This window comes from Podarcis bocagei (assembly GCF_964188305.1).
Source record: "Podarcis bocagei genome assembly, chromosome: 4".
In the NCBI taxonomy this organism is placed as follows: domain Eukaryota; kingdom Metazoa; phylum Chordata; class Lepidosauria; order Squamata; family Lacertidae; genus Podarcis; species Podarcis bocagei.
In genome coordinates, this window is record NC_138128.1 from 43,701,724 (window position 1) to 43,726,656 (window position 24,933).

Consider the following 24,933-nt stretch of genomic DNA (forward strand, 5'->3'; position numbering starts at 1 on the left):
GTATTATGATCTGTATTATGTTTTATATGTTTCACTTCTATAAACTGCTTGGGTGTTCCCTGAATGTAGAGTGGTTTACAAATTCTGAGATGGGAGGGGGGGCATGAAATGCCAAAGTTCTTCTAAACTTCATTCAACCAGTGCCCTTTTCTTATGAACTTACTCAGGTTTTCTCATTTGAATTCTCTCTCCTTAACTTTAAACATTTCTCTCATTATTCTCCCTAACCTACAAACTGGTTTTGTTGTTTGAAGGCTCCATTGGTACAACCATAGACATGCACCACACCTTTTCTTTGCATTATAAGCTTTCTGCACCCATTTCATAGATCTCAATGTATAAGATAATGGAGACGTCTGTGTGCACTGTTAGATACTCAGGGCTGATCGGTGAATTGCGTTCTCTGCTCAATGGAGGCCTGGTAGTAGGAAACTCTCAAAGTGGAGCAAGGCACACAGGAGTGGAGGTGGTGGAGGATGTAAATTGCAGCTGGATTGGGTCCAGTTTTTTATTTATACTTTTCAAATTTATACATTTCATTAGTTCTCCAATCAATTTAACATTTCAAAATTTGACTTCTTTCCCCCTCTTTCTGCGGTTCCTTAAATTTATTTTTTAATATATTCTGCATATCCAAATTCATTTAACTTCCTCATTTAATTATCTACTGTAAGTATATACTCTTATAAAACTGCAGGTTATTACAATAATCCTGCTAATGTTTTTATCTGTTTACAATTTATCTGTAAAGATTCAATATTATGCTTTTAAAGTATTTTTGTTATTGATATCAGTATAAATAGTTCTTTACATAAGTAAGTCTCCAGAAAGGTTCTTGCAAAGAACTTTACAATCTAAATTGATAATGGAAAAATCTACAGGGGCTGGCGGAGGGAGGGGGGAGAGATTATTTTCCCATTATCTTGGTCCCACTGATTAAAAAGGAACGTTTTTTTAAACCACCCAATTTACTGAAAGCTGGCAGACATGTGTCATGGCTGGCGATGGGAAACAGACCAAAGTTACACGAATTATAGCCCAGGAAAACCTAACCATGAAAGGCACCCATCTTTTCTCTGCCTGTTAACTTCTTCACGTTTACATGATTTCAGCTTGAATCCCCCAACCCCGAACTTTGTGGTTAGCTTAAACCAGGACTGCAATGCTGAGGGTGCTATGCTGCTATAACAAGGGCAACTGGCAAGGGTGTCTGGAAACTACTTCTGCTACTGCACCTTGAAGGGATGGTCCAAACCAAGGGTGTTGCCAGTCTGGTGCCCTTCATATGTTGTTGGACTCAAGCTCCCATCATCCCTCACCATTGACTGTGTTGCCTGGGGCTGATAGAGCTGAGAGTCCAGTAACACCTCCAAAGGGTTACACATCTGCAGTGAGCGCACATGCAGTTGTGCAAGGAAGGCTGGAAGCTAAGCCTGATAGACTCCCACAAGAATCTCAAAGCAGCTCTTCACGCATCATCAGCATAGGTGCCCCCATTCCCAACACACTCTCAGCAAGTTATAGCGTGAGGCACTTGCCAATTCCTCCTGGCCCAGTGAAAAACTTTTGAGCTCATACCTTGGCAAACCTGTTCACGATGCGGCCTGTTGGTGTTGTGTCAAAGAAGCTCATGGGCACACGCAGGATGTTGGACAGCAACCGCTCGTGTAGGACCCGGGAGGCCCGGACAGCACCGTGGGCAGCAAGAAGGGCTGAAGTCAGCAGGAAGAGAGCTAGAACAAAGACATCCATTGGTAAGGACCTGATGCGTAGGGAGATACTGGCATCAGCAGCCTTAAGCCATTTGGTACTAGAGGACAGGGATAGGAACCTGTGGCCCCCCAGATGCTTTTCCTGACAACAACTTCCATCATTTTAGATCACTGGTTATGTTGGATAGGGCTGGTGGGACATGACATTCTGTTCCATGACATCTGGTAGACCACAGGTTGTCCATCTCTGATCTAGGTGAATTGTGGTGCAGTCCCATCCGCCTTGGTGTTGTGCCCTGATGATATCACCTCCATAGACCTCTAGTGGTGCCCTCTGCAAAATGCCACCCTGGATAGCTGCCCATGTGTTCCCAGTAATGGGTCTATTGCTTTCAGCTGTGGGTCCAAATTTCACAGGTCTTTGGACCTTGAAAACTGCTACCAGCTCAAGAACAGAGCTTCCTGCTCTCAAGTGGAAGCCGTGTCGGATGTTCTGCTTCTGAAAAACATTCAAAAACCGAAGCACTTACGTCCAGGTTTTCGGCGTTTGGGAGCCGATTTGTTTGTCAACCAACAGGGCACAGGGCAGTTCCTGGCCACTCAACATTTCTCGAGTGGTTCTGTTTTTTGGAGACTTACACTGGCCGGCACCCAATGTCCCATAGATTCCAATACGCAGGTCACGTTGAGAAGCTGGGTAGGTCTGGTTCGCGTACTTTGCAGCATCATTTGTCCACTCACTAAGCCACAGGTTGGAGCCAATCGTGGCTACAGCTTGCCCTATGTAGGCAAGCAAGACCATTGTTGACAGGCACCAGCCAACAGCACGGAGGTATTGCAGATACATGCTGAACTTCACCTACAAGGCAGAGGATTGTTATCAGACACAGAGTGCCGTAGTGGGTGATCATTGTATGCACTCTAAAATAGCAGCCCTTGAAAACCTCTTACGTTCCAGCATATGCTATGGCATATGACTCAGTTAACCAGAAAATAAGCAGGAACAGTCCAGTAGTCAGTATATAAGGACAGAAAGACTGAACTGTTCCTTGGAGGGACAGGGCGCAATAATGGACACTGCAAAGGCTCTTAAAATTGAGCGGTAGGTTAACAGGAAAGAAAGAATTTAACAAAACCCAAAATAGAGGGCACTATTGTATTCTCATTTTTTATTTTTCTGTTCGAACCGCCTGGGGATCTTCGGACGAAGGGTGGTGTACAAATTAATTAATTTATCAATCAAAACAGCATTACTACACCTTTTCCTTGGGGGTAATGGAATGAGGAGTCCTTCAACTAACCTCCTGCAAGGAGGTCATTCTCTGTTCCCCATCTAGCTCTGGGACAGGGTCTCCACAGCCCTCCTCCCTTCCATCCCTTTGAGACCCTCACTTGTCCTAATTATGAGGCAGGAGAACATTTTGACCCCTCCCTCTCACCTTGCCGGTTTCCATGGCCTCCTTGTCAATCAGCCTCTGCCCTTTTATCTCAGCCACTGGCTTCTTCTCCTTCAACTTCATTCGCTGTGACATCGTGAGCGACTTGTGACTGCTGTGACTAAGGCTAACACAGGAGAACAATGATGAGGGACAGGGATTCTATCCTCCTTCCCCGTATGCTCTGCGCACTGGGCTGCCCTGCCTGCCATTTTGTTTTTCTAAAGTATTTATACCTTGCCTTTTGGCCAAAAGGGGTCTCAGAACAGTTTACAAAAATCAGTTCTAGGGCGGTTCCTGCCCTAAAAATACACGACACATGAAACCTGTTGTCTGGTGACTGGTGTGGCAACCCTTTATGAATCTAAGAGCACATTAGGATGACCCAACATCCCAGTTCATTGTTTTGCCCTGTATCACCCAATTTGGTCTTTCTCAGACCATCAGAGGTGGCTGAGATCAAGGATTCTGGAATGAAGCTGAAAGTCTGAGTATGCCCAATGAGGGAAACATCACAGAACTTTGGAATCAAGGCAGCTGAGGGTGAAACTCAGCAAAGTATCAGCTATGCCAAGTCCAGAGAACCTGTGCCCACCCACCCCAGATGTTGTTACAGTATACCTCCTGAATGGGAGTGACAACATCTGGAGGGCTACAGGCTTCCCATTCTTGAGCTACACAGAGACAAAACCGTTCTGATCCCAGGCCCTGCAAGCCCTAGGAGGATGTTGATTGGGCAAGGGTGTGAAAGATGTGGTGGTGCTGAGCGAGTTTTTTAGCCATGTGAGGAAAGATACTAGGATCATAGACGAGACTCTAGGAAGGAATCAGCACTTGCCTAGGACTTCTGGTTTTGAGGGGGGCCCTTTGGTCCCCACCTACCCCAACCCTACGGCCTTGCTCAATAGCCTTAAATAAATTCCAAATGGAAGAAAGGAAAGGGAGATATTAAAAAGACAGGGAGAAAGATGGGGAGAATAGGAAGGCAAATTAGCAAATAAAGTGGCTGTGAGTTCATAGGAGGCCTAACCTGCGGATGAAGTCCTTTTGGTGGACACTGGCCTCACTCTTCTGGGACATGGTCACCACATCAGTTGGTACCTCCTCAGCTCCAGGTTCAGTGTCCCCATCCAGTTCTAGGTCCTCTTCCATCCCCACTAAAAAAAAGTCAAGACCATGGCATGAAACTCAGGAAGGAGGCAAGTTCAGGAAGAATTAAGTCTGAAGGTCACTATATCAGGTCATTATCTTAGGTGGATCCTGCCCCACCTGCCCCACAAGAGTTGTCTCGTTGCTGTTCAAAATGGAGTTTTGATACATGGAAGTTACAAATCATATTTATGGCACCACTTTACTGTGACTCACTCCAGAACAAGATGCATACTGGACAGTCACTTCGATCAGTGTCCCTCAACCCTGTATACAAGGCGTGAGGAACCTCTGGGCCACAGGCCAATCTTAACCTGCCAGTGGTACCACCTTGGACCTCAAGGCCATTTTCTCAAAACCATGCCCACCTGTCAATCAGCTGGCATTGCTCTGATGGGCAGCTGCAGGTGAAGTGCATGCAGCCAACAGCAACAGAACCAGTTCCCCACAGGAAAAATGGCATGCGCAATCAATGCAACAGGATTTAGGAGAGTTAAATCCTGCTCCATGTGTCAGGATTCTGTTCAACTCTCTTCCTAATCAGGAAAGGGTTTACACTGAAATCCCTGCTAGAGGGGGGAAACCTTAGTTGTGGTAGACGTTGCAATGCAAACCGCCTCCCTGATTACGCTACTAAATCAAATATGTTTTCTTCTGTTTCAGCAGCACCTTGCTTTATTGTGAAGTCAGGCGACAGGTGAGGAGCCCAGCTCAGCTGTCAAATTTGGCTTAAAAGGCCAATCCTGACAAGTTTCCTCTACCCCTGCTGTATAATGTAATGCTTTCTTACCTGTAGCTTCCTCTTCAGGACTGTTTTCCTGCTGGTTTCCATATGTGTTGAGCAGCTGAGCAAATGCTTTACCATTAGCCAGTAAGGTGCTGTAAGAACCCTGTTCGGAAACAGTTCCAGCCACCAGCACCACAATGTCATCCACTTGGGCCAGGAAACTTAAGCTATGAGTCACCAGGATCCGGGTCTGTGGCACAAACCAGCATATCACAATTAAAGAGGTAGTATCAAGAAGATGTATGGGACGCGGGTGGCGCTGTGGGTTAAGCCACAGAGCCAAGGACTTGCTGATCAGAAGGCTGGTGGTTTGAATCCCCGCGACGGGGTGAGCTCCCGTTACTCGGTCCCTGCTAGCAGTTTGAAAGCACGTCAAAGTGCAAGTAGATAAACAGGTACCGTTCCAGCGGGAAGGTAAACGGCGTTTCCATGCGCTGCTCTGGTTCTCCAGAAGCGGCTTAGTCATGCTGGCCACATGACCCAGAAGCTGTACGCCGGCTCCCTTGGCCAATAAAGCGAGATGAGCACCACAACCCCAGAGTCGGTCACGACTGGACCTAATGGTCAGGGGTCCCTTTACCTTTATCAAGAAGATGGCACCCCAGCCACTCTGTACCCTGGACCTATGACATTATATCAGGAAGGCTTCTACAGGAACACTGTGGACTCACCTGTCTCTCCTTTACAAAAAGCCCACTTCACTAACTTAAACTAACCCTCCTGAATCCTCCTCCTGCAAGCTTTGAAAAAAACAAATGCTATATCTATTTCCCCATCGAAATGGCCACTCCTCCTTCAAACACAGGCACTAGAAACCCCTCCCAGCAGCTACAATTTCTAGGACGCAGCTCCAGCCTGAAGAGAAGCAGCTGAGCTTCCAGCTTGAAGACTCTCAGCTGACTCTCCAAGCCAACTGGAACATGCCAGCCCCTACAATACCATTGCAACCAACCTAAGCCACTAGGTAGAGCAGCTTATTGAGGAGATCTCCGCCAACTCCTTTTCCTTGGACTCTGATAACAGCCTGCTACCTCACATCTGCTCCTGACCACATCATTGCTGCCTTTCTGCCAGGTTCTGACTCTACACATGCCTCTGGCCTTTGGATCGTCATCTGCATGAACTCCAGACTACCTACAATCGCATCTATTGCCTTCGATCCAGTGTTTGACCTCCACTCCATCTGTGGCCACATCTGTTTCCCTTCTGATCCTTGAACACCTCTACCTGAACAGGACCCACTCTTGGAGCTAGGTTAGGTCCCGACATTTGGCTTTCATGCATCTTAATATTGCCGTATGTTGAATTTCTAATCCTCTTTATTTAGCATTGTTTGCTTGTTTTAACTTAGCCTTCGGCCAGCTGCCTCAGTTTTCTAAGAACACTCTGAAAGGCAGCATCACAAAACAGAAGCAAACACCAAATCCAGCTGATGCAGTTGATTAAATTTACTGTTTCAAGTAAGATGGACCTCAATCCCAAAGAGGGTGGAGCTCTACACTCTTTACCAGGGACAAAGCAAGCTTCCATCTATAGAAAACAGTCACAGACCATTTGGAGTCAGTGACTTCTTTTGGAGCCAACTTTCAGTTACCTGAATCAGTAACGCTTGTCTCCCACACTGGCTAGATTTTTGTTCGCTTTTTTGTTCGCTTTGGAAGAAAGGTGGAGTATCAGTCTTGTAGCACTAACAAACAAAACATTTCTCCATCTGCTCTTCACAAAACAGGGTCTGCAGGGCAGGCAAGAGCTCACCTTATGCTGCAGCAGCCCCTGTGGCCCCAGCACTTGGTCAAAAATGTGTCGTCCTACATGGGAATCCACAGCCGACAGGGGGTCATCCAGCAAGTAAATGTCTGCGTTGTTGTATACAGCTCTGGCCAGGCTGACACGCTGCTTCTGGCCTCCACTAAGGTTAATGCCCTGCAGAAGAAAGCAGCCAAGCTAGGATCTCTGAGCTTTCTCTATGGTTCAGTGCGTGGCAACAACTTGAGCTCTGATTACTTGAGGCAGAAGCAGCCCCCTCCAATGGATTTGGCTTGGTCAGCCTTGACTGATGAAGATGGTCCTGCTGAAACTCACACCACATGACAGTGAATACTATAATCCTCTACAAGAATTCAGCATTTTCCCGTAATCATCCATCCAATCAAATGCCCTTTCAGGACTTCTCCTACCCTTATGCACTCTCCCAATAACAATTCTCCTGCCCTCCCTTAGTCCTGCACAGCTGCCTACATTAACACTTGCTCTTCCCACACCTCATACTGATGTCCAAAGATAACCAAATATGATCAGTGTTAACTCTCAATGACAGTCATAGAAAAGTAGAATTTCAGAGTTGGAAGGGACCCTAGTCCAATTCCACTCAATGCAGGAATATGCAGCTGTCTCATATGGGGATCAAACCTGCAAACGTGGCGTTATCAGCACCACACTCCAACCAACTGAGCTATCCATTGGACCTCTTAAGAATCTCCATGGAAAGTTTTTGTAATTCAGAACAGAGTTGGATGTTTTTGTTTTCCTCCAGGCTCTCAATGAGCCATGAAAGAAAAACACAGCTACATGTGGCCACAAGAGCACTAGTAACCATTACTATTTGGCTAGGAACTTTTGTAGATTTCTTTGCAAGGCTGGACCATCACCCACAGCATCCCTTGTTCCTGCATATATCAGAGTCATCTCCCTCCCTGTCCTACTTGCTACTTCGCCCCAGATTGCCACCTGCCCCTTCTGCCATTAAGCCCAAGGTTGGCACCTTCTCTCCAATCTCAGTAAGGTCTCCTCCTGGCAGCAGCTGCAGGTCTGGAAGAAGAGCACAAGCATCTATGACCTGTTGGTATCGGGCCTCATCGAAGGGTGACCCAAAAAGGATGTTGTCCTTCAGTGTGGCATTCTGGATCCATGCTTGCTGAGACACATAGGCTATGGAGCCCTGAAGAAGCAAGAGGAAGAGGAGGAGAGATCTGTCTAGTCAATAGTACTTGGGAAAATCAGTGAATTAGAGATTAGCTTCTGTGGGGCTTCTTACCAGAGCCGCCACCTCCTCTCACCTGAACATTGATATGTCCTTTGATGTTCTCCATCTCTCCCAACATGGCTGACACCAGCGAGGATTTGCCTGATCCCACAGGTCCTACAATGGCCAACAGGTGCCCATTTGGAATTTTCAAGTTTATGCTGCAGGAGAAAAGTAGCACATGGAAGAAGCATGTATATGGAAGTGGACTGGTCTTTGGGGCCAGGAAGGAACCATCCCGATTGAGAGAAACTCTATCAGAACATTCTCATTATCGTTCAAGGCCTGGTTTACCTTTCCCTGCCTTATCCAACAGGCAAGTGGGTAAGAAAGGACCCCCCCTCCCCGCTTACAACTTTAATGCAAAGGATCACAGACATATCCCTAAATCCCCTCCCCACAAACATACAAAATTGGTCTGGTATATGGTGACTTACTCTCTAATGGTGGCATCTGAATATTGTTCCCAGGCAAAGGAGGCCTCAGAGAAAGTCACAGCACAGCCTAGAGGAGAAAGAAAAGGTAGCATTATCATCAAGGACAGTGTAGGAACGATTCCGGCCCCATCACAGAACACAAGTCACACCTGACGTCTTACGCATTTTTACCAGCCTTCTACATTTGCTTCAGAACTCTGCCTATGACCTCCAAACCCTAACCTTCAATTACCAGGGCTCGGTTCATGACATATGGCCGAAGTGTTCAGGTCTTCACTGCCCAGGTAGCGCTCCAGCCGTTCAGTAGATACATTGACCTGTAAGGTGTAGAGGCAAAGTCAGGCATGCCAGGCAGTGATTGGGATACCAGCACACCTGCAGAATCCAATTCTGATGCCTGTGCCCACTTTAAACATTTTTAGAGCTATGATCAGCACCAACTGATTAGTTTTGGGAGCTTCTCTTTCAATTTCCCTCAATGCCTCTGACATGGGGTTATGCTGAGGCATTATGGGAAATTAAAACTGCAGCACCCAGACTCAGCAATCCAGCGATGATCAGAGTGTTGCCAGTCATGGCTACCTCCCTTGCCAGGTAAGACTGCCTGGGGGCACTTTGCCAAAGACCTTCTTAAAGCTGGGGCATGGAGTAGCTTGGTGCTTTCTGGTGCTCCATGGCTTGTTGAGAGAGACATTTGCCATACAGACTGATCAGGAGTCTATGATATGCAACCCAAAGCTAAGGGAGCCCCAGTGCCATTTGCACAACCCAGGACCCAACCATCTCTTTCTACAAACAGGGAGTGAACACCAAAACTGGGGTCAGGCTCCCCCTCCCACCTCAGTTACAGGATATATGTCCCTCACCAGCCTACTCACCTGTACCAGGGAGGACAATGTCAATGGCAGGAAGCCCAGAGGGAAGCGCAGGACGTTGAACAGAGAGATAGAAGTGAAGGCTTTCTGCGCATCCAAAACATTGTTTTCATCAACCAACACATACACAGCAAATGTTACCACAGAGACCTAAGGAAGGAGAGTCAGGGGGTGAGGGGCATCTTTTACATTGCAAGGGATGAGCAAAAGGAACAAAAATAGTGTGCTGTCTTACTATGAAAGGAGCACAGGCAAAGAGGAAGATGGAGACGGATTGCAGGTAGGCAAAGCGCAGCAGCCGCTTCAGCTCCTGTGCCCGGATACCTCTGACTCGTTTCTCAAATGATGGCTCCCAGGCAAACAGCTTCAGGATCTGAAAGGATGCTTCTGGTCAGATATGGGGGCTCAGTTCAACAGAGCTTTCTATCCAGGGAAAGCAGGAGCAGGGCTCCATCCTACCATGTCTCATTTCCAGCACAAGCCCCTTCCCGACGCACACATTGCAGGCAAAGGCTAAGCAGGCGCTGACCTTGCATGCCTGCTTTGGGAAGGCATCTGGCAGAGATCAGAGGCAACACTCCCAGTTATCCTCTGCCTTATCTGCAATTAAAACTCCACTTACCAAGTAGTAAGCCTAACTGAAATCAAATGGACTTAATTATCAGCAGACGTGGCTAGGATTGTGCTGCAAGCAATGCAAGGTCAGACTAAAAAAAAAATCCATTGATGTTTCCATCGGTACAGCCAGCTCATCACTGTGTAGGAGCAATCTGGTCTCTGCTACTCACCTTGATGCCGCTGAGAATTTCATTCATTATTTTCATGCGCTCATCCTTGTGCTTCATGTTCTTCACCTGCGCAAAGAAGTAAGTTGCAAAGAGGGAGTTGATCATTGTTCCAGCCCCACATAATATGTTGCCCAGGGACAAGTCATTTGTGCTTTGTCTCTGACAGTTAGAGGTACCACATTGCCATAGTTTTGCCCTTAATTCTCCAACAGATCTCTGAAAGTGAAGCTGGGGGGTTGATGCCATGCCCTATAAGACTTATTCTACAGAGGTCTACAGTGCTCAGTAATATATACAGTGGTACCTCAGGTTACATATGCTTCAGGTTACATACGCTTCAGGTTACAGACTCCGCTAACCCAGAAATAGTACCTCGGGTTAAGAACTTTGCTTCAGGATGAGAACAGAAATTGTGCTCTGGCGGCGCAGCGGCAGCAGGAGGCCCCATTAGCTAAAGTGGTGCTTCAGGTTAAGAACAGTTTCAGGTTAAGAACGGACCTCCGGAACGAATTAAGTACTTAACCCAAGGTACCACTGTAGAGGGGTGTGTGTGTGTGTATGTGTGTGTGTGTATACACACACACATATACATGCATTGTTTCTTTTTTTTCAAGTTGTGTTTTCTACAGATTACAATGCTCAGTCTTGTTCTAAACTCTGAGACATCTACATTAAACTGGGATAATCAGACTTCAGGATTTTGAATAAATGAACTGTACAGACTATTGTACAGACTACAGGGATGCGGGTGGCGCTGTGGGTAAAACCTCAGTGCCTAGGGCTTGCCGATCGCATTGTCGGCGGTTCGAATCCCCGCGGCGGGGTGAGCTGCCGTCTTCGGTCCCAGCTCCTGCCCACCTAGCAGTCCGAAAGCACCCTTAAGTGCAAGTGGATAAATAGGTAGCGCTTTATAGTGGGAAGGTAAATGGCGTTTCCGTGTGCTGCGCTGGTGCCGGCTCGCCAGAGCAGCTTCGTCATGCTGGCCACGTGACCCGGAAGTGTCTCCGGACAGCGCTGGCTCCCGGCCTCTTAAGTGAGATGGGCGCACAACCCTAGAGTCGGACACGACTGGCCCGTACAGGCAGGGGTACCTTTACCTTTACCTTTTACAGACTATTTTTAATAGGCTGCTTTTAATAGAATGAAATCTAATCACTGAAGCCCAGTGCAAAAAATTACACAGGGCAGTTACATTCAGAATTCAAGGTTAGCATTTGGAGCACACGCTTGGCCTAAGAATTTGTCCTCTGTAGCAGAACTGACCTCACAGCCCTTTCAAACCAAAAGGCACTGCTAGTTCCCCACCTACCCAGGATATTCCTTCCCTCACCTGGATGGCTCTGGCCTTCGTGACCAGCACAGCATTGATGGGGATAAGCAGGACCATGACAGCAATCCCAGCAAGCACAGAGGGGCCGAGCTCCAGCCACAGAAACACTATAGACAGCACAATCTGCAGGGGAGCCGACCACAGCTGGTGCATCATGTTTGTGAAGTCCATGAAGCGCTGGGCATCTGCGGACATCAGATTCACCGTCTCGCCCACTGTGGATTCTTTCCGTGTGGCATTGGAAACAGTAAGGGCCTGAAAGCAGATACAACAGTGGCTGTAAAAACTAGGGGTACCAGATAATGCCATAGCCATTAGGGACCAGGGCACAAAGCACTAAGGATGAGCAAATCTGTCAGCGACTTCCTGTCTCTGTTTCTCACTTTTCCAATCTTCACTTTAGTCCTCCACATTGGTTTGCAATTTTTAAAATAAAATCCATGAAAATCCATCAGCATTTTAGTATGAATTTCTCCTAATACACCCATTTGCATACAAACTTGGCTAACATCTCTGCAAAGCTGTTTTCCCAAATATAATGCATCTGTGTGTGCTATTACCACTTATATATGCATTTTGTGCACACTTTATCCCAGTGCATGCATTTCTGTATGCATTCCTTGGCTGGATAACTGCACTGCAAAAAAATCAATGAAGTGTGAATGTCAAAGGATCCTTCCATCCCAAGATCCAGGGGAAAGCAGTCCAAGTTGATTGGTCAGTACTAAGGAGAGCAGCCCCCACAAAAGGCGAAGGACCCAGCTGACCTTCTTGTAGATGGCAGCCATAAGAGCAGTGCGTACGAGCATGCCCAGTTCAAAGCAGAGTTGGAAATACTGCTGTAGGCAGATGGATTGCACCAGTGCGGTCAGAAACAGCAGCACTGCATAGAGGTAGCCATGCCAAAGGTAGGCATTTGGGTCTGACACAAAGGAGATCATCAGCCTGCAAGAGAAAATATTGATGAGCATCTCTCTAAATTCGACTCAGACTTGCACAAACCACACCCCAATAACACGCCCGCCTCCCACAAGCCCTAAGCATCATCCTCTTGTTCTTCCACACACAGGCTACAGGCTCCTCCTCAACCAGGCTCATGCAATGCAACCATAGGTCACATGTGGACAACTCACAGGCCACATGCAACCTTTGTGGCTCTCTCCTGAACACCTCCATGTCTCCAGTGGACAATTTTAGTATACATGTCCACTCAGAAATAAGTCCCATTGTGCTCAGTGGGACTTATCCCCAGTCTCAGCTAAGTATATATGTGATAGCAGCCTTAGGGATATATCTCAATTAAGTCTAAAACATAACTCATCATTATTCCTCAATGCAGAGACCAAACTGTTCTTCCCTGGAGCAAACTCTGCTACTTATCCCCTACAATGGACAACTAATATGAGACAACTAAAATGGGACCACAGTATAAAACCTGGACCTGGGAAAATCATTTTTCAGATCCAAACCCTGACTTTCTCTCAGAATGTTCCTCATCTATAAAAGCCATCTTAATGCACCATCTTACAGCAGAAGCGCAAGGAAATTGTTTTAGTTGCGCCTGGAATCTCCAGGCACATAGTTTGTGCCTTTAAAACGGTGAAAATGTTTTAAGGAATTCATCAGCGTGTGGATGGTCCAGACTGTATACAGTGGTACCTCGGGTTAAGTACTTAATTCGTTCTGGAGGTCCATACTTAACCTGAAACTGTTCTTAACCTGAAGCACCACTTTAGCTAATGGGGCCTCCTGCTGCTGCTGCGCCGCCAGAGCATGATTTCTGCTCTCAACCTGAAGCAAAGTTCTTAACCTGAAGTACTATTTCTGGGTTAGCGGAGTATGTAACCTGAAGCGTATGTAACCTGAGGTACCACTGTATATGGATTTCCAGCCAGTGTCAAGATCTTCCTGCATCAGAAGCTTATTTAAACCCCATCGCCCACCATCCAGGGCACCAGGAAAACTCAGAATTAAAAAGTGGAGCTAGGAGGACTCACTTCAGTAGCTGAGGGCTCACAAACACCAGGAGGTCTTGCGCTACCTTGAGTGCCACTGATTTCATAAGGTTCCCAGCAAAGGTTCGGAATATAGAAGCCATCAGCCAGCTCTTCGCATAGTCACCAGGAGAGTCTTTCTTGTCTGCCTCCTTCTTGCCTTTTTCCTTTTTCTCTTCCTAGATTCAGAGCAGGGTTTAGGTCTGGCAGGCATCAAGCAGACCCCAACTCTCAGGGTGGGGCAACTGCCACATAAAGCCAGCCATCTTATTTATTTATTAAGATTTATTAATTTGATAAATTTGTATCCCACTTTACTTCCCAAAGGAGCCCCAGGGTGACAAACAAAAAGTTATAAACTATAGAAGAATATTTTGAACCTCTTAAAAAGAATTCCAATACAGATGCAGACTGGGAAAGTTATTAATTTAGAAGGCTCCTCAAGAAGATGGTCTTCAATAGATGCCAAAAAAAACAATAGAGACAGCACCTGTCTAATTTTTAAGGGGAGCAGGGTTCAAAGGATAGGGACCACAATACTAAATGTCCGATTCCTACGTTGTGCAAAACGGAGCTTCTGTTATATGCAGAAGCCCCCCCCCCCACTTGTAAAGCACAGTGATATTGCCACCGGACCCCCCCAAAGCTCTAAACTGCAGTGGGCTTAGGGATCCTAAGTGTAAGATTTCCTCCCATTCAGCCCAGCATTTGGATCTGAAATGTAAGCCCCACTCTCTCTCCCAGCAGCAGTAGTTACCAAAACCAATGCATCCTGACTCTGGGCTTTGCTCAAGCCATTCATTTGCTGGTCAGTAGCTGCTGAATGAAGTTTCCTCTTCCGTTGCCGGATCTCCAGTTTCCGCTGAGCATTTTTTATTCCAGCTGTCATGTTCTTCTCAAGCGAGCCTAAAATTTTCCCCGTCTTATGTTCTTCCTTCAAGTCCCAGAGGTCATCAATTTCTAGTGGCTTGCGATAGCCCTTGAGCACCATCCTGAAAGGTACAGCAGATTTACTCAGGTGCTCAAAACCTTTGCTGCTCTTCACCCCACTAATTTGTTGCTTTGACCATGCTCAGGCACAACAGTGAAATGAGCCCAGTATCCAAGGGTTGGGGCTTTGGGGAAAGTGAGAGGCTGCCAGCTCCCCATCAGTTGGCACTTGTTGAACAGAATGAAGAATTCCAAAAGGCTAGACCCTCTAATTAGACACACCAGAGGAAATAAAAGACTTAAATAGGAGCTTGGTTTAAAACACTACATTGCAGTACGGCATTTCTCACCATGCAAATATTTCAGATCCAGAGCCCTAGTGTTTAGAACTCTGTGGTCTTAACCCCCTCATATACTAACTAGCACTGTTAAGTTTGACTGCAAATCTCCCACATGCACAACAGGAGGAGAGCAGGGAGAAGTCCTGTTTCATAAGCAGAAATCCTTGCACTAATGGGACAGATTAGTTGACCCTAACCTTTATTCTCCTAGATGTAATACACTTATCTTTCCCACTCAGATTTGCATACCTGCTGTACCACTGGAAAGTGAGGAAGCTTAGGAAAGAGGCCACAATCTCTGGGTTCTGAAAAACACGGGAGGCAGAATGTCTAGGTGAAAAATTCAGGTAACAATAGTGTGACTAACTTGGCTGTCACTTTTGAAACAAAGCCTTCAAGACACAAATGCAAATGTTCCTTTTGAGACCACTCCCACCAAACAGTGCATCAGGCAGCCAGGTGTGGCCTATGAAACCCAGCTTCCTGGTGAGCTGATGTGTGGAAACGTTCCCTATCCCATCAAGCCCACTCCGAGAACCTATACAAAGTGGGGATACCATGCAGAATACCAATGGCTGTTCCTGTCCCAAAGGTTATCCTACAAGTCTAAACCATGCAGCTGAAGACACTCACTTTCTTTGCAGCTTCCTTCATTTCGGGGGCAACGTCGGAAACAATAGAGATGAAGAATAAAATAAGTTGAAGCCCGTAGGAGACAAGGAAGAAGCTAAAACGTGGCACATCAGTGATGGAGCCCTGCAAGAGAAGAAAGCAAATGGGAGATACTAGTGGAAGTAACCAAATTGTGGAGCTGAACCCACTTCTTCCCAAGCAGTTAGGGCTAAAGTCCGTGCCCCAGGACAACTCCTTCCTACAGCTTTTTGGCCTTTCTCCCTACTTCCCCCTGCCTCAGGACTGTCCTGAGAAATAGGTGGGTGAACCACAGCAGACAGGCTTGCAGAGCTGAATGACCCCTGAGGTGGCTTTGCTGGGGCCACCTCAACCTTTGCCATCCTGGTTTGCCTAGTTTTTCATAGACTTCTTGTGTTCCTGACCTGTATTGCTTGCCGGATGAGAGTCTGGAGCTGAAATACACCACAGAGCACAGAAAGGAGAAGGAAGATGAAGAGAGTCCCCGAGTCTCTGCGGACGGTGAAGCGGCGGCTGTCATGGATCAGCAGAACGAGCAACTGCAGTAGCGAAAAAGAGCCAAGAGTTTGGAAGACTGGGTTGGTTTCAGGGTTAGGAAATGGAGGGAGGTGTGATGTAAACTCATGGCACCAGGCTGGACATCAAACTTGATAATGAAGAGGAACCTGAGATCCACCTTCTTAGCTCGCTGAACATGCTCACTTGAGACAAGCTCAAAATATGGCTTGTGACTTCTAGTCGAGCTTCCAGAATGAGATCTGGAAACAGACTGATGTATTACGGTAATTATGAAATAAGAGAATGGCCTTTGCCTTCATAATTCTAAATTTGTATAATGCTAAAAAAATCTACCTCCACTTCCTAGCTCAGATCAGATCAGCTAGCCAGGGTGTAATTAAATGTGACAAACTAAATCAGTGGTTCCCACCCCTGCGGAGCACTTGAAAACTGCTGAGGGTCTTGGCAGAACCACTTAATGGCTTTTCTGCCTGTTGTAGCAATTGTGATGTGCTGTGCTAGAAGCTGTATGATTTTCAACTGTATTTTTATTGCTTCTTTTATTTCTTAATATATGACTTTTGATGACAGAATTCAAATTACAATAAAATAAAATATAAGAAATAGAAGCAGCAATAAAAACACACACACACATATGTGTGTGTGTGTGTGTGTGTGTGTGTGTGTGTGTGTATATATATATATATATATATATATATATATATATATATATATATATATATATATATGTTTCATACCAGTGGAAGGGTATGAATCTGACTGGGTTGTCAGTTCTGGTTGCTGTTTTTAACCCTTTCTCCCTGTAGTATTTTCCTGATAAATGCTGCCTCATCTCAAATCTGCTATTTGCCCCACAGGAGAAAATATACAGGTGCCCATCTTCAGGGACATACCAAATAAGATGTAACTTGAGGTGTATGATGCACCTTGGGGTAGCAGGTTGCCATTGAAGGGACAATGCGAAAGGGATCTACCCTCGTGGAGAAGCACTTTGAGAGTAATATGAGGGTGATGGACAAATTTTGTTCATTGAATATTTGTACTAATATTATCCCACTGTTTTTATTGTATTTTAAACTACCCAGCAGACTTGGGTGAATGGGCAGCCACTGTTGTTGTTTTCTCATATATTCCTTGTTAGTTTGTTCTTTTCATGGTGTACTTGGGAAATATGGGAGTTTGATGATGGGGAATTAGTGTGGGGTCACTTTTTATTATGTTCTAGTGTCTGCTTTTTATGTTGTGGTATAAGGTTTGGGTTAATAAATAAATAAATTTATTATTATCCTAAATCTCCCTTAAAAAAGAAAAAGCCGTTTCAGGCAGCTGCTTTAAAGATCGGAGAAGATCAGAGCGCTGGCATTTGAAATACTATTCTGGGTCTCATCAGGACTTGTATTAGCACACAGCCCAATGGAAACAGAAGGCTGAAACTGGAGTTGGCAACTCTGTGGTGGAAAAAAAACCTTGTTCTTTATAAAGGACATTTTAATTCCAGACCAGGACATGGTTTGATGAAGGAGAGCTCTCACCCAACTAATGAAGTAGAGTGCTGGATTCAAGTACTGGACAATTGGGTTTCGACTAACAGGGGTTGGGTGCGGGAGGTTTCCGAGGTCTTCGGCAACAGTGAAAAACACTTCAGCAAGGGCCATCAGTAAGAGCAGCGCAGCCAGCACCTGGCAAAGGAAGAGCAGACGTGTCAGATTGCTACCTGCAACGTTCTAGGAGAATAAGGTTGCAAGGAGCTTCTAAACCCATCATGGAGAAGCTACATATGCAGGGCAAAGCCACATTCCACAGCACAAGTGGCCCAGGAGCACTGCTGTGCATCACACCCTCCGTCAAGTAAAAATCAAGTGTATTGATATACCCCTTTCCTGCAAGGAATGCACTCAAAGTGGGTTCAAAACACATAAAAATCCCTGTGTTATTTATAATATAAGTATATGTATATGTTGGTTAGTTTTGATTGGGTATTCCTTTTTATAACAATCACAGTGCAAACTACATCAACAGTAAATACACTACAGTACTTGATTCCTAACAATTCTGTATATACTAAACACCACCACTATCGTGACGGCATTACATAAGCAAGACATGGTTCAAAGGCTTCTGGCCAAAGGACACCTAAGTTCATCTGACCCTCCGGCTTTCCTGCTCTTTCCACCCACATTTCCCAGTTAGCACAGATCCCTATTTCACTTAAACCCTTTCAGGGTTTCTCACATCACCCCCATCCACCTCCCAGAGAACTGCTTTGCCCTTTGATCTTCATGCCCTTTGCTTCCACCCTGCTACTAACTCCGGGGCACACCTTTCTCTCCCACCTGTTTAATAAGGTAAACTCTTGTGACAGATGATTTCTTCATCCTGGATGTGCAGATGTGGAGAAGCTGCACTGGGCCAAAGAGCCAGAGGAAGCCCAGGGGGATCCAGACCAGAACAGTCTGTTCAAAGCAGAGTGGCAGGTCGGCATCATTCCGGTCCAGGAAAGAAGAGTTCTGGAGGCATCAAAAACAAAAAAGGCATATGCCAACACTTGCTAAGATCTTTAGCCCACATGTACTACCTGACATAGTTTCACATGTATCCATGCCCCACACCACTATGCATTGCACCAGGGATGGAGAGCCTGTGGTACTCAAGATGTTGATGGAGTCCAACTCTCATCCGCCCCAACCATCATGGCCAATGGTTGAGGATGATGGGAGCTGCAACACTGTGGTGGTGGTGCCTTACATCTCTGTTCCAAGTTCCACTGTGGATCTACACAGACAATTAGCATGTAAACATTGACAGCAATTGCCACAATTCCAATACCACAGCACCTGCCATGAACTCATTACAATGCTATAACATCTTCCAAAGATTTGCTGTATTTGCCCAATGCATCATAACACAACCCCAGGATAACTGATTTCCACCTCCAGTCTCCACTGCTGTTCTGAGGGTGTTCTTGTTCCATTGATTTACAACCACCCTTACTCATCCTTATGCTAACCCATTCAGTATGACTCACCTGCAATCAAGCCAGTTAGTGATGCTTTGTGTTAGAATCCAGTGACATTTTCAAGTGGGCAAAAGTCAATGTTTGTATTCACAGCACTGGTGTTTACTACCAGCATGTAATTGCGTTGAACCTTTGTTGCACATGCTATCTAATAAGAGCAGTTATCAATTAGAGATACCCTGGTGGGCTATCTATATGGTTTATGATGTACATGTTGTGTGAGCTAACATTGCTGATACTGTGTTTAACTCTCAAACTGATTGGACATCCTTTCTTCCCCTTAATTCAATATTTACCATTATTTCTGCAGAACAAAACTGGATTTCGTTTTTACTACACTGGGATCAAAACAGCTGTAGAAAAATCTGTTTCTTACAGCGCAATGATTGCAGCCCACATTCCTTTTAAAGAAACTTCAGCATGCAGCTTGGTTGAGCAGTTTTAATGGAGCAAATATAATTATTAGGTATTTTTGCAAGACTCTTTAGGGCTTGTATTTGTAAAGAACTTTTGAGTTAATTGTTAAATGGGGGAAACAGCTAACGAATCTACAGTGGAGAGAGCGCCACAACAACACATCCCCATGATATACATGCAAAATGATGTGAGTGTCCCACTGGAGGCAAAGCCAGTAATGACCCCACTGCTGCCAGCCCCCAGGGCATCCCTCTAGGAAGAGGACTGAGTCCTTTTATGTGACACACAAGCACCATTTTGGAGCAGAACGAACACACACAGGGCAGTGGTGGACCTTGGTGTCTCAAATTTCAGTGGCACCCTGTGGGACACCAAAATCCGGCACTCTCACCTACCATTGGACATAATAGTGGACTGTGCTCCCCTGGAGCTGATAAAACCCCATGCTATACAAGTAATGATGTGCTGTAATTGGGTGCTCTGCTGTGACAATATGGGCAGGATGGTTGTTGTCATTGTTGGGGGAGTGCCTGTTTTTTGTTTTAAATTAAAACCTCCCACTGAAATCTATGAAAATAAATTCCTTCTACAAGGGTCAGGACGGTGTAAAGTTGCACTGCTACTAGGGGCAAAACCATGATCTGGAGTACAGAATATGTATCCTCTTCCTGTGTCACCCACACAACTCCTCACTGTTTCAGTTGCGCCGCAGACACCCAATTGCCAATGAAACTACATCAGTGGAATATTTTGACGGCGTTATCAGTCATGTGTTATGTCATGTGACTCATCTAGTCCAGTATTGTCTACTTGGACTGGCAGTGGTTCTTCCAGATTTCAAGCAGGTACCAATGGGCTTTTGATGTTTGCCCTGACAGTTTGAAGTAATTGCTGGAGACGTCACCATTTCAGAAACACAAAATCTCGTTTTATTGGAGGCACCGGGAGAGTCCTGCCTGTTATGTATGAAACAGACTCTTGGCATGAACAGAATCAGGGGAAATCCCAACATCCTTCACTGCAAAGGAAAAGTTAGTGTTGTACTCTACTTGCCAAGAGGACCACTAGTAGCTAAGGACGTAAAGAGACAGCGATTTCCACCCTGCCCTGCCTTTGTTGTAATCACCACTGTTTCCATTCTGCTACAGTTCAGTTATAACCTAAGTTAATTTGTTTTGCTATCTGCTACAGCTGAAACTAACATAATGAATTATGTAACTGATTTCAATGCATTTTAATGAAAGGGAAACATCAAAAACATAATTATGCATGTAATATTCATGGACTTAAATAAACAACAGCTGATACCATTTGTATTTGCATGGTTACTGTTCCTGATCTTGGGTGAACATACAAATTGTGGCAATTTCTGCTCCCATTTCTGTTTCTGGTGGAACGCCCTGAGATCCCTACAAGCAGTAGATGAGACAACAACTCTCAAACAAAGGCAGCTGCACTCTGATCAGCTTAGTCAGCTTCACTCATGAGCTCTTGTTTAGCAATTTAAATCTCCTGGTGCCCAGGACTTCTCCATCAGTGACAAGGAAACAGATCTGGGCAATTCACTAGAAAACCAGTACCTGACAGGGTGGCGCAACAATTTTAATTTACTTCACAGGGATGTGGAGTGATCTCGATCACGCAAAGGACTGGAGACTCCTCAAGTCAACAGCTAACCTACATGGTCATAATTATCTAGTACCAAAAGCCCTGGGAGCATACCACTTCAGAATGGAGCAGGAGAGGACCTGAACCAAGTGAAATGTTCTCTGGGAAGCTAACACATCAAGGAGAGACTTAGCCTATGGGCCCTTTGCCTACAATGGACATCTTGTCAACTCTAGAATTTGTTGTGGGCACCACACACACACAACACAGCACAACCAGTACTGCTGGCTACAAGATCATGATTCTTTCAGACTTAATTTCAGCTGAGGGAGAAGTGGAGGAAGAGGCCCACATTCAGAACTCCAGTGATAGATTTCATGAACAGGAAAGTGGTTTTTTTACATATGGAATGAAGCACTTGATCCACCCCAGTTGCATTCTGCTATACTATGTGGCATGCCCAATAATGTAGATCATCTGTGCCCCCATCTTCTGCTTCTGTGTGAGATTAAAGAACCCTCCTATTTTCTCTACAGTGAATCATTTGAGTCAGAGTTACAAGTGAAACGATCATGATTGTATCATACATGGAGTGTTAACATCTCCACTAATGCTTTGGAGCCTTCCTGCCCTCTAAGACACTACAGTGGTACCTCGGGGTACATATGCTTCAGGTTACAGACTCCGCTAACCCAGAAATAGTACCTCGGGTTAAGAACTTTGCTTCAGGATGAGAACAGAAATCGTGCTTCAGCGGTACAGCGGCAGCAGGAGGCCCCATTAGCTAAAGTGGGGCTTCAGATTAAGAACAGTTTCAGGTTAAGAACGGACCTCCAGAACGAATTAAGTACTTAACCCGCGGTACCACTGTATTATTATAAAGGTGACCCCTCCACTTGCATAGGGGATATATTCCAGGCCCTCACATGTATAAGTGAAATTGTGTAACATGGGGAGAACCTGCTAAAAAGCCTCCAAATGCCTGTTTCTCCCTGCTAAGAGTTGTATGATTCTTTATCTCCCTGACATCTGATGGGAGAGTGCTCCACAGGGGAAGGTGCCACCGCTGAGGAGGCCCTCTGCCTGGGAAAGGTCTCCTCACAAGCCACGAGGACTGCCCAGCTCTCTCCCATCTTCCAGTGCTCAGTGCACCCACTGGAGCAGTAAGCAACACAAAGATGATGTATCTGTTCATTGTAAAACCCCCGACTCGCTACGTTCAGACTGCAGGCTTTGCTTTTACTAAGCATGCACACAGAACTAACACACCACTGCTGTCCCAACTCTCAAAGTAAACAGCCCTAACAGAGGTGTTTAGCCATCCTCCCGCAATTCAGGACATTCCACTGCACTCTGGCCTTTAGATTTACAGTGGGACATCCCTGCCAGAAGCTGAGCTACCATCTACTCAGGGAGAAACTGCCACTCACCCAGAAAACTGAGCCACAGTACTGCTCCAAGGCTGCTGCCATGGCAAGGCACTTCTTCCTCCTGCCTTTGTCCGACCTCTCTATCAGCCAGAGAGGCTGAGCAGGATGAAAGTCTCACAGGTTCAACGGAGGGGCGTTGGGCACAGCCTCTCAACAACAGATCATTAATCGTTAACTCCTGGTGTGTAGTCAGCCCCATGGATCAAATTCATGAACCTTGGATGGCATAGGCAGAGGAGCTGCCTGGGTATGGCCAGAGACACAGCAGGAGAGGTGGTGGCATGGATTCTGGTGGGCAGCAACATGTGCTGTCTTGGATGAGATCACTCAAGTTGACTCACCACTAGTCTAAGACCCACTCCCCAGTGGTGATAAAGTTGAATAATGCCTGGGAAGAAAGCGTGGGAAGACAACCATCACCCCTTTTCCACACCAGGGAATTTCATATGCTACTCTCCACCTCAGCGGATTTCTAGGACAGTCTCGGTCTGATTCTGCCCCATTGTTCTTCTGCATCATGATTTCTGTGGGCAAGGGGTTTCTGAAAGTATGCAGCAGAGTCTTCCCCATTCCAGCAGCTAGGTATCCCCATTGTGTAATCCTACACAGCCAGTCAAGCGTCACAGAGTGTTCTAGTGTCCCATCAGATTGGTACTGCACTGGGGGATCCATAGATCTCAACTGGGAAGTACTGAATCACAAAAAGTGGTCTGAGAGTGAGCAAACCAGGTTGGAGGGGGGCGGGGGGGGGCGGGAACTATGAAAATACTACTCGGGATGAAAGACAAAAACTGAACCTGTCCCTAGCTACCAGCAGTAGTACTGACCTCATTGTGTCCCCCCCCCCTTGCCCAAAGTGCTCCTGAAACAAACTAAAAAAAGCTAAGAGAGATTCTGCTGTCTCATTCCTTATACAATCAATAAACCCAGAACCGACTGTGATTCATAGTCCTGACTAAAGGGTCCAATGTCCACAGAACAAGCAATTTAAATCCCTCGTGGTTAATTATTAGATAGTTAATCAAATCTCATCATATTATAAACAATGTCCCAATCTGGATGGCAGCTGTCTGTTAAAATTCAGGAGCACACAACACAACCTTAGGAAATGGGAAGTGAAGACCACCTTTCCACAATGGACAACTTTATAACTCCCAATTCTGCCTTACGCTGAGACACAGGGAAGGGCCAATGTGTGGTTCTACCACAGGGTGAACTAATTTCTTTCCTACAAATTGGTGTTAATGGTAGGCTGTTGCAACGGTGTTCCCCTTTCTCAGGGTACTTTTATTTGTAAAGGTGGAGGGGGGCAGAGTTGAATTTCATAGATCAGTGCAGAAACACAGGTTCTCAGAATTCACATCTACTTTGCTTCTTCTGTAGTCCAGCTGCTGTAAAATAAGCCTAAGCTCATGGTTTGTCTTGCTTCAGACATGGGCCCAGGCTTAGCTTGAAGCAGCAGGCCCAGAGGAGCAATCACAGTCTCTCCTCCTCTGTATGCCAGAGCATTTGTGCCAAGTCATTATTTGGCTTAGCTTTACTTGTGAGTCATTGTGTGAGATCCACAATGGCCTTTAGCAGCAGAAACCACATGACTATCTCTTACACAATCTCTGAATCTCTAAACTCCCCTTACCACAGTCAGATAAAACATCAAACATTTTCTGAACTTCTCTGAACTTCTGCTCCTCCTCAAGATACTGATTATTCTGGAAGGTTAACTTACCTGAGGAGCTGCCCTGCTTGTCATGAAGCTATGCAAATAGAGGCAAATGCCATAAGGGCAAGAAAATGATGCCTTTATGGCAACCTTGCAGCCTGGCTACTGTAGTCCATGTGTTGATAAACGTGAGGTTGGATTACTGCAATGTGCTCTGTGTGGGGCTTCCCTTGGCCTCGTTCTGCCTGAACCCTTATATCCCAGCTCAGTCACTAAGATCATTTGCAGGAGCGTCGTTGGTCATTCCCCAAATTGGTGGAGATCTGACAATAAGCATCCAAGCCTTTAGCATCAACAGTCCAGCACTGTGGAATGTTCTGCCAATAAGGATTAACAGGTTCATGCAGGAAATCAAGAATACATCTTTCCGTAAAAGTTACCTCATTGCTGATTTTAACTTTTCAATATGGTTTTCGTTGTATGGTTTTATGTGTAATTGTTGCAAAACACTCTGGCATTTTTATGAAAAGTGATATATAATTTTTTTTTATATAAATTACATAGAAACTTCACCCACTCTAATGACTTCTGTAGGACAGGATCCAGAACCTGACAACAGTGAAATTTTTGCTGTCAGGTGTACGGAATTGCAGTGCTTGGTCACCTTGTGGTCGCTCTCTTAACCCCTGTTCTGAGAGATCCCTCCTCCCGCAATTGCAGTATTGCTTTACCACTTTCCTCTATGTACTTCAAAGAGGTAGTCTTCTACTCCAATCAAACTGAGGTGGGGTGAAGGAAGCCTGCAACACCCAATGTGCTCTCCTCCCCCCC

General features: G+C 45.7%; 1 protein-coding gene across 1 annotated transcript in view; it reads right to left on the minus strand.

Moving 5' to 3' along the window:
- Positions 1 to 24,850, minus strand: part of ABCC2 (ATP binding cassette subfamily C member 2) — a 37,974-nt gene extending 13,124 nt beyond the window's left edge. Inside the window, exons 1-23 of the mRNA XM_081191098.1 lie at positions 22,443 to 24,850; positions 18,305 to 18,478; positions 17,504 to 17,650; positions 15,857 to 15,991; positions 15,435 to 15,557; positions 15,051 to 15,106; positions 14,288 to 14,522; positions 13,534 to 13,709; positions 12,304 to 12,481; positions 11,537 to 11,791; positions 10,207 to 10,272; positions 9,654 to 9,791; positions 9,422 to 9,568; positions 8,776 to 8,860; positions 8,544 to 8,610; positions 8,141 to 8,267; positions 7,846 to 8,022; positions 6,840 to 7,007; positions 5,088 to 5,274; positions 4,179 to 4,305; positions 3,152 to 3,275; positions 2,352 to 2,571; positions 1,579 to 1,733 (exon numbers count right to left, since the gene is read on the minus strand). Coding sequence (XP_081047224.1) covers positions 1,579 to 1,733; positions 2,352 to 2,571; positions 3,152 to 3,275; positions 4,179 to 4,305; positions 5,088 to 5,274; positions 6,840 to 7,007; positions 7,846 to 8,022; positions 8,141 to 8,267; positions 8,544 to 8,610; positions 8,776 to 8,860; positions 9,422 to 9,568; positions 9,654 to 9,791; positions 10,207 to 10,272; positions 11,537 to 11,791; positions 12,304 to 12,481; positions 13,534 to 13,709; positions 14,288 to 14,522; positions 15,051 to 15,106; positions 15,435 to 15,557; positions 15,857 to 15,991; positions 17,504 to 17,650; positions 18,305 to 18,478; positions 22,443 to 22,484 — 3,309 coding nt within the window. The 5' untranslated portion in view covers positions 22,485 to 24,850. The remainder of the gene's footprint in view (positions 1 to 1,578; positions 1,734 to 2,351; positions 2,572 to 3,151; positions 3,276 to 4,178; positions 4,306 to 5,087; positions 5,275 to 6,839; positions 7,008 to 7,845; positions 8,023 to 8,140; positions 8,268 to 8,543; positions 8,611 to 8,775; positions 8,861 to 9,421; positions 9,569 to 9,653; positions 9,792 to 10,206; positions 10,273 to 11,536; positions 11,792 to 12,303; positions 12,482 to 13,533; positions 13,710 to 14,287; positions 14,523 to 15,050; positions 15,107 to 15,434; positions 15,558 to 15,856; positions 15,992 to 17,503; positions 17,651 to 18,304; positions 18,479 to 22,442) is intronic.
- Between the last annotated feature and the right edge of the window lie 83 nt (positions 24,851 to 24,933).